The sequence below is a fragment of the Pecten maximus genome, chromosome 19 (assembly GCF_902652985.1).
Source record: "Pecten maximus chromosome 19, xPecMax1.1, whole genome shotgun sequence".
NCBI classification, from domain to species: Eukaryota; Metazoa; Mollusca; class Bivalvia; order Pectinida; family Pectinidae; genus Pecten; species Pecten maximus.
The window spans coordinates 31485581-31495764 of record NC_047033.1 but is presented as its reverse complement, the minus strand read 5'-3'; the positions used below and the strand labels follow the sequence as shown (position 1 = coordinate 31495764).

Here is a 10184-nt window from a genome sequence, read left to right as displayed (position 1 = left end):
AGAGAAAATATATACATGTAGTTTACGCTAAGATAGAAAATATTTTACATATATAAGAATTATGGAAAGATAGAGAAAATATATACATGTAGTTTACGCTAAGATAGAAAATATTTTACATATATAAGAATTACGGAAAGATAGAGAAAATATATACATGTAGTTTACGGCAAAATAGTTAAGGTTATAGGTATAGAATTACGGAAAGATAGAGAAAATATATACATGTAGTTTACGCTAAGATAGAAAATATTTTTTAGATATATAAGAATTACGGAAAGATAGAGAAAATATATACATGTAGTTTACGGCAAAATAGTTAAGGTTATAGGTATAGAATTACGGAAAGATAGAGAAAATATGTACATGTAGTTTACGACAAAATAGTTAAGGTTATAGGTATAGAATTGCGTTTATATTTTAGGCGTAACGAGGAATGAATACAGGAACATGGCGAAGGTTTAATGCAACTTGACTGGTCGTGTGCACTCTGCAATCGTCCAGATCCAGAGGAGCCAGCAGATGATTCCTTTAACATATCAACGGCATTCCAGGTTACCGAAGCGACACATGAGGAATCCTTGCCACTTGAGACTTCAACTCTTGATGATGTGGAACCTGAAGATCTGCCAACATCTTACCAGGAGGTCAGCCAAGGTTCCAAGCGTGGAAACCGAAAGCTAGTTGATAGCAATGGCTATAGCTACACTGTCTTGGTAAGCAATACCTCTAAATATCGCTATAAAAATACTGCGCAAAATAAGGAGAATCAGGTAAGTCATTACTTCAAATTAAAAAGAAAGAAAGAAAATTACTACAGGAATATACCCTTAACAATACATATATACTCCATGTTATTGCTACTGCTTTACTACTACTAGCGTTAGCATTAAAAAAGAAAGAATCAAAAGAAAGAAATACTCTAAAATAACTATAGTTCATATAGTAAGCATTATATTTCCATTTTAGAAGTCAAGGTGTACCGACACTAGGGTGTTTTGGAGATGCATTAAGAGAGGCAAGGCGCTGAATTGTCCTGCTACGATTATACAGACAGGGAACACCTACACTGAGGGGAAGAAACAGCATCTTCATCCTGGACAACCGGGTATATTGACTACAGTCAAAATCCGTGCAGAGGTAAGTCTATCATAATGATTGATGATATAAATACCTTATATAAACCATTTAATTTATTGTGTAGCGAATGCTTTTCAACAGCATGTCATATAATATATGCATTTATGTGGTAACTTGTTTTTATTATTAATTGATTTATATTATATAATTTCATTTTACATCATTGCTATTTTTATGAACTTATAATAAAATTATTGTTTGTTACACTGATATTTTTACACTGTTATATTTGCTTGTTATTAATGATAATAAAAACATTACATGTGCGTTGTGGTTTTGTGCTGATTTTCCATAATATTCTCATGTAGATTTATGCAGCTTCGGGTCAAAAGTCTTTCCGTAACATTACAGAAATATTTCCTAGAGAAAAAAAAGAATATATTAGCCTACCAAATGGATGTTGACTACGCAGACTTTTGACCCATGGCACGTGGCAGAGTTCATCACAACCCGGAAGAAAAAACGTAGTAAGGGACATAACCCTAACTATCGTAAAGAAACATACAGATGTTGAACCAAACAACAGAACTGCAATTAATACAATTATGATAGAATATAAATTATTTTAGAAGTCTACCGAAACGTCCTATCAATGTCCCGAAATATCTTGAGAATGTACCGAAACGACTCGATACGACTTCGAGTCGTTTCGGTAGTCCCGAAACGACTTGTTACCGAAACGACTAGCATTCGGTTAGTCGTACTGTCACTTACAAACTGGAAAACCAAATTGGACAGAATCAGAATTACAATCGCTAGCGCAGTCCGTGGCGGAGAACATATCTGTGATTCACGGCGAATCCTTTTCCCTTCACGTAACCAACGAGGCGGACAAAGATAACAGATAGGTCTAAGTGAAATGCGTTTGTGTGTTGTTTTTTTTCAGTAGGGTCTACTCCGGATGTTACGTCACCAGTGACGTCACCAAGTTTGTTGCTGCGCCTGTCTCATTGAAGTTGTATTGGTCGGTGGGCTGTGTTGTATTTTACTGTCACTGCCAGTATTTCTTACAATATCTGAATATCAGAGACGATGTTCCAAGATATGGATGTTTTGTCATGATTGTATGTTGCTTTGCACAAGCACGCGTGCAAAAAATAATCAACCCAGTCAGAATGTCAAGCAAATTCCCGTAGCCTCGAGCTCGTCGACAGTACCAGTACCGCTGACTGTACTCCAATAATATTAGAGGTTTACACGACAGGAAACTTTTGACAGGCTGTCATGTAACCTCTAATCACCACCGCACATAAAACATGTTGCTGTGACCCACCTAATTAAAGTCGTTTAAAAGTTATCTTTACTCATATTTCATATGATCTGACCTACCTTATTCTATTTATCTATCATAAATACACAAAGTCAATCAACGTGTGTCCATATCTATATCCAAGATTAGTGATTATTAGACTCTTTTGTCGTTTAAGCGTAGGTCCCATTTGTATATACCGCCATACTTGTTTTTATTGTGACCTCTCGAGGTTATTTCCGGTTTATCCAAATATGGAGTTGAAATAGACAAACCAAACCAAACGCTGTGAAAATATTGCGCTACGTTTTCCGTTTTATTTGCATTCCGTATTTTATAATAACTGGAACAGCAAAGGTGTTTTAGTGACCCATATTTAACACAGTAGGTTGCAAGTGAATTATTGTGGATATAATTATAATTAAGAGGTGTCCATCAACAGTTTGTGCATAAATGGATTGATACTTCATCAACAAGTAAGCGTACACATATTTGTTAACATGAATTATCGTTTTAGATGGTTTATGGCACTTTTTCGTCGCGCCCTAGAATCAGGGCGCCTACCTACAAGAAAAACACGCTGAGGGGATATGAGGTCGCAATATCCACCAATGTAATCAGGTGGAATAAGACCTCATATACGTATAGGAGTACGCTGACTGTAACTTGTAAGTAAACTTGTTTGTTGACATTGATGTAAGCAGGCGACGCTAAATATGCACGAAGAACAGATCCCGTTTATTTGATATTTACTGTAGTAATACTTTTTTCTCCAAATTTAATTAATTTTAGATTTCGATAGGCCTAGCCGGTTTAGTTTTTTTTGTGGCTAGCTTTCTCAGTGATTGTTTACGTCTAAAACGAGCAGAATATTGAAATACATTTTGATTTATAACCGCTCGCATAGATATACATATGTATACTACTCATAAAACATGTAACTTATCTTAAAGTATACAGTATAGGCCTATTATCTTATTATTTTGTTTGTTCATTTTTAGTTGGATTATAGATACTAACAATGCATCTAATGTAATTTTTTGTTTTCATGTTATTCCTACCTCATTAAATCAAGGTCATACATGGAGTTCTTTTAGCAGTTATACAAGAAACAATCCCCCCCCCCCCCCCCCCTCTACACACACACACTTCCAGGTCACAAGGGTGTGACTTACACTGACCCCAATAATGACCCCTCCTTCCAAGTTTACCTTATAAGGTGTGAAGATCTGGACAGGTGTACATGGTCATATAAACTAGATACAGATCCCCTTAATTGTTAGATGGAAACTGGTCATCACACCTTACCTTTACCAAGCTCATAAAGTAAACCGGTACAGACTTAAGCTTATGACTAGCTATCTTACACTTTTGAAATGATATGATTGTCCCAGGTATCCCAGCTAGGTTGCCATAGAATAAGAACTCCCAAGATGTGAAATTTATGCGACTCATAGTCATGCTCATTTCCATCAATTTAACTCTACGTAATAACTAATATATAAAACGTCCTTTACTATATGCAGACTTTGAACCTGGCATTTTTAACTTAATACATGTATTTATATTTCAATTTCATGCATCTCTCCAAATAGGGAAATAAATATTTATGATATAGTAGTATAAAAGCTTGTTACAACACTCAAAGATATACAGTTAATGGTCAAAATAATATTCTTCAAACAAATTTTGATATTTGGAGTAGAAAACTTTTAGTCAACTTCACATTTAAAACCACTAATTTATACTCAAATATACATTGATGATTTAACCATTCTTAATGATATCATGATTACTATTACTTTATATCTCTGATACTGTAATGGAAGTATATGTAAAGAGTATAATTAGAAGTCAATATGTACATGTATATCACTGTAGCAGGCCGGGTTTTAATTGTAAATACTGTACATAGTTGTATAGTCGCCTTCTAGCTTCCAGCTAGGGGGAATTTCCCTTTAGCTCAGTGGACCAGTAATTATATATATATAAGCCGGGGGTCGCTGGTTCGATCCCAGCTGGCTGCACACTGCTACTCCTTGAACTTTTACATCACCATAGATTAATATAATTTTCATGTATGAGTTAAGCAAATTCTTATCAAGCTTTCATGTACACTAACTGCAGTTGGCCTTATGTCATTTTTTAAAAGTTTAAACATTTGAATTGATGATTTTAAAATTGGCTTGAACAACCATCCTACATTCATGAGAGTGACACGTCATAATCTGTTACATAAAATGTAAGAGTGACACGTCATACTATGATATATATTGAATGAGTGGGAAAGGAAAACGATGTAGTTCCAACAGGTCCGTTTTACAGGTAAATTGTACATAGTTTGCTGCCCAGAGGCAAATTGTACCTCAGACTGTAGATTTATAGGCCTATTTAATATTCCTGGACGTGAACAATGTGTACTAATAACGGGTATATGGCTATAGGTTGGTTTTTGGAAGTGGTGAATTTACATTCTTTATACCTTTGGGAATTTCACTGAGTTGTTTTTTACTTTAACATATTTCTTTGGAATACATTTTTAAAGCATTGTCTTTATATTTTTGAATCAAACAAGAGAACTGCATCATTTCTTAATTTGTTTTGCATACTTTTTTCTGAACTTATATCATTCAATAACGTGTATTTGTAGAACTATTGAAATAACATGTACACTGCAAGCTGGAAAGTTCCTCATGCATCAGGTCCTGTCACTACAATACATGATATCAGGGATATATATGTCCCTGGTCATAATGATTGTTTAAATAAGAAAATTTAAAGATTTGAAATTCATTTCGAAATGAAATATTGAATAACTTCAGCCTGTGTTGTGTGATGGGAATAATTTTGAAAGATCAAATTTAACTATTCAAATGATTTGCTTCATGAATCTCACATTATCAACATTTTTTTTTTTCAAATTAGACTTTTTATTCAAATTTTTAATGAAACATCATATGCAAATGCTAAAAAATTGAAATTATTTGTTTTGAAGTCTCTGACCTGACCTTGATTGAGACTATATATATATCTTTGGACAAAGCCAAATTATATCTTTTGCCATGCACAAAGAAATCAATGTGGAGAAAGCTAAGTTGATACTAAAATATTTTCAATTAAGTCATAGTCAGTTATTTTGGGTGAGGAACCATGTACATTTTTGTACACTTTTGAATTCAAGTTGATTTCATCTATTTACAAAGGTATTACAGAAAATTATTTGACAAATTCGAACAATGACCAGGAATAAATTATCACAATTCTTTGAAATGTCATCTGCACACAGGTAAAATATAGTTGGCTTAGTTGCACAGGGACTAATGTAAAAAGTTCACAATGTATGTGGCCAACACTGCAATGGACAAATATTTACATCAGAAAGGGCATTCAATTCCAGGCCTTAGAGCGCAGTTTATGTCCCTCCTGAGAAAAACTAAATTGAAATCTTTTAAAAGTTTTCACAAAATATGGTTTTCATTTCATATTGCAGAACTATTCTCTCAATTTCAAGTGACCTACTGGTATTCTTATCGCCTTTTGCCCGTCGTTGTCCGTCATGCGTCCGTAAACAATTTACATTTTTGACTTCTTCTCCAAAACCCCTGAACCAAATTCAATGAAATCTGGCTAAAGGTCAACGAAATTGTGAATTATATGGTCCCCACCCCCCAGGGGCCTGAGGTATGGGGCTAAAAAGGGTCAAATTGACTGCAACTTCAAAAATATTCTTCTCTATATAGTTATATACTCTCAAATATGTTGGAATCAAATACTCTTCATAGATGGAAGGGTCTTATGGTGCTTTACCATAATTATGAATTTTATGACCCAGGGGTCTCACATTTTGCCCCTCGGGAGGAGGGTAAATTTTACTATAGTTTATAAAGGGAAATCACATTTTTGACTATAATTTGTTTGATTTCTATTGGAATTCATTCTAACTTGGTTAACATTATTAGCTTGTGATATTACATATGTAGTTTGATAATATACACATGTTGGCCCTGACTAACCCCCAGGGGCAGATAGGCGGGGCTAGAAAGGGTCAAATTGACTAAAAATTTCAAACATCCTCTTCTCAAGACCCAAATAACTAAATAAGGTAGAATCAAATACTCTTCATAGTTGGAAGGGGCTTATGGTGCTTAATTAAAATTATGAATTTCATGACCCTGTGGTCACACATCTACCCCTTGGGAGGGGGTAAATTTTATTATAGTTTATATAGGGAAATCACATTTTTGACTATGATTTGTTTGATTTCTATTGGAATTCATTCTAATTTCGTTAACATTATCAGCTTGGGATAGCAGTTGATGGTATGCACATATTGGCACTGACTGACCCCTTGGGGCTGATGGATGGGGCCAAGAATGGTCAATTAAATTAACTGAAATATTTCAAATCTCAGGTGACCGTTAAGGCCCATGGGCCTCTTGTTCACTTATTTGATACAACTGCAATTGTTAGATATTTTATTAAAACTGGTATACACGTACTGCTACCATATAAGAGGTTAAAACAATTTATTTACTCATACAGTTTGCAAACAAATTGATATCAATGATTAAATGAAGCTGAATTGATGTTTTTATTTTCTGAAAACTATTTTGTTTTCTTTATGTTTTAGATATCTTCAACATCCAGCTCCTAGAGGGACACCAGCTGTAAGAACTCCTGTCAGCTTCAAGTCTAGGTAATCACACATGTCTTGTAACTTCATAATAATCTTTAAAAAATACTTATTTATTTGGACACTTAACCAACTGCTGTTTGTTTAATCACTGTTACCTTCATGTCAAGCTCATAAAGAAATGTGATAATTTTTATAAATTTTCTATAATAAATATGAAACATCAATGTGTAAGCACTGACTTTGACTTTTCCAACATCCGGGTCAATTTTGTTTCTTTTTACGCCCTGTTGAAAGCCAAGATCATTTAAGGATGTACCGGGTTTGGAGGAGAAGGAACGCTGGAAAACCAAGTGTTTAATCCGAGGGATCCACTGATCTCTGGTCAGTGCCAAGTAGCTGCCCCACTTGGGTTTCAAACTCACAACAGAGAAGCCAGAGGGGCAGGTCAAAAAGGGTCAAATTGACTGAAATTTTGAAAATCTTCTTCTCCACTCCCAGATAAGCTGAAATCAAATACTCTTTGTATCAAAGACGTAGATGGAAAGGTCTTAAGGTCCTTTACCAAAATTGTAAATTTCATAACCCTGGGGTCAAGCGTCTTCATTGAGAAGGGGTAAAATTTACTTTATTTTATATAGGGAAGGCGTTTAACCTCTGCTCATAAAGCTGTATATGATAGTTGATACTGCCATTGCAATGATTCAGTGATTGATTCTCTAGAATAATTAATTTTGAAAAGTAATGTAGTCATATTATTGAGATTTTGATTATCATCTCATAATTAAATATAGTTCATCATGTGTGAATGTACCATGAAAAACCAATTTTGATTACTTTTTTCTTTTAATTTTGTTTACAGAAACTTCAACAAAGGTGGACATCTGGAGAAGCTGAAAGACAGATCTGCAACATAGTGAAACTGTTTTCTGCTTTCGGCAAATGGACAGTCAGTCAGTCACAGCAGGCAAGGCTCGGCAGTTTTGAAACCCATGTCAACAGTGTTAAGCTTCAAGGAAAAAGATTCAAGGAACTGTATATCATATGATTCTGTATAAATATCTCCATGCAACAAAAGTGATTTCTGGAACTAGAAGTAATGATGTTGGAGAGGCAAACAATATGAATAAGACAACAGAATCTCCGTCTTGTTGAAAAAGTGATGTTTTTCTCTATACAAGTTATACCAGTAATGCAAAGGCCAAGGACATGGATAGTGGTTTTTAATATTTATATATATGTGTATTGAACTTTCTTACCATAAGATAAACTGACATTCTAAACTATAAATTATTTACAGTGCAACTTGGTTTTGTATGGATTTACTTTACATGAGCAAGTATTAAATGAATTATATTTTTGATTCTAAATGACAAATTTTCATCTTGTTATTATTGATTAGACTTTAAGATAATTAATATGCCCATTGGGCATCTGACAATGTTCTGTTTGGTTTGCTTTATTTTGTTGACAGCCATTAAAGGGATGTCAGGTGTTGAATGTATAGGGGAAAGCCTGAGTACCTGAGATAAACCAAAGATCAATGATCAGTACCTGGCAATTGTCCAATGTGATTTTCAAACTGACAATCCAGAAGTGAAGGTTATAATGCATATGGAACAATGTTGGGACACATTAACCACTCGGCCACTGCGGACCCTGACATGACACATTCTGAGTTGTAATAGAATTGTTTGAGAATGATCTAGTACATTTCTGAAGGAATTCTAGAACAATTCAAGACTTTCTCAGAGGACATGTGATTTGCGCATGTGCTCTTTTCATGCATATTACACACGTAATTTACATATGTGAGGTTCCATTTTTCTTGTGTTATAATCTTGTATTATTTGTTTCCTAATAGTCAGGTGAGTTTATTGATTTATTGTGTCTGGTCGGTTTGGTCAGGTTCTCTGTAGTCTCTATAGTCTCTATAATGATAATGATATGGAGTGTAGGTTCTAATTGACAGTGGAGAGATAATTATAAGGGTCCAGTTAATTAGTTGGATGATTCTTATCAGTAGTAGGATTATTTAGACTGGTGTAATAGTCTTAAGGTCCATAGAGTGTATATGTAGTTATTTCTATAGGTTATACATGTAGTTATTTCTATAGGTTATACATGTAGTTATTTCTATAGGTTATACATGTAGTTATTTATATAGGTTATACATGTAGTTATTTCTATAGGTTATACATGTAGTTATTTCTATAGGTTATACATGTAGTTATTTCTATAGGTTATACATGTAGTTATTTCTATAGGTTATACATGTAGTTATTTCTATAGGTTATACATGTAGTTATTTCTATAGGTTATACATGTAGTTAAGGATAGTCATAATAAAGTAGAAGCTAGAGTACACTGTAGTTACTTAGTGCCTAGTGTTTATATATAGATATGAGGTCATTGGTGTTGACTGAATAGGTCTTGTTATAAATATAGTTATGAGGTCATTGGTGTGGACAGAGTAGGTCTTGTTATAGATATAGTTATGAGGTCATTGGTGTGGACAGAGTAGGTCTTGTTATAAATATAGTTATGAGGTCATTGGTGTGGACTGAGTAGGTCTTGTTACAAATATAGTTATGAGGTCATTGGTGTAGACAGGGTAGGTCTTGTTATAAATATAGCTATGAGGTCATTGGTGTGGACAGAGTAGGTCCAGATATATTTAGTATGAGGTCATCTAGGGAGGGGCCCGGGATGGATGATGTCATCCTAAGAATAGAGAGATAGCAGGAGTAATTATAAGGGGTTGAGACAAAAACAGAGGGGAGTTGAGAGTAGGGAGTTCTTAGAGTAAAGAGATAGAGAGAGGTAGTGTTATAGCGGAGAGTAGATTTGGACTTGGGGAAAACTGGAGAAGTTTGGATTTACTTTCCAGGATTCAGTGTAGTTTATAGTTGAATTGTAGCTTAGTTTAGTGATTTAGTTTTATGTAGTTATTTACTGACAACTTGAGATTACTTTACTTTACTTTTGGATTACTTTACTCTTGAGATTTATTTATCTTTACATTGGGATTTATCGGAAAAGCCTGGAAGACACATTGGAAGTGATTAAATTGTTTGGCAAGTAATTTTAATAAACCTTGTTGTTCTGAAATAAACGTATACTAAAATAAAACCAAAGGAATTTTATATACCTGCAGGAGTA

General features: G+C 34.2%; 1 protein-coding gene and 1 long non-coding RNA gene across 4 annotated transcripts; both read left to right on the top strand.

Moving 5' to 3' along the window:
* The first annotated feature begins 271 nt into the window (after positions 1-271).
* On the top strand, positions 272-1560 carry LOC117317532. The gene is made up of 3 exons (XM_033872347.1): positions 272-716; positions 970-1140; positions 1492-1560. The coding sequence occupies exons 1-3, from the start codon at positions 465-467 to the stop codon at positions 1558-1560; spliced, it is 492 nt and encodes a 163-aa protein (XP_033728238.1). The 5' UTR covers positions 272-464.
* A 275-nt stretch (positions 1561-1835) lies between these two features.
* Positions 1836-8392, top strand: LOC117317351. Of its 3 annotated transcripts, XR_004530177.1 has the most exons (4): positions 1858-1988; positions 3823-3824; positions 7020-7085; positions 7885-8392. It is a non-coding gene; the product is annotated as an uncharacterized LOC117317351 (long non-coding RNA). The 3 variants fall into 3 exon arrangements; XR_004530175.1 differs by lacking the exon at positions 3823-3824 and having other exon boundaries at positions 1836-1988; XR_004530176.1 differs by lacking the exons at positions 1858-1988; positions 3823-3824 and adding an exon at positions 3043-3057.
* The last annotated feature ends 1792 nt before the right edge of the window (positions 8393-10184 follow it).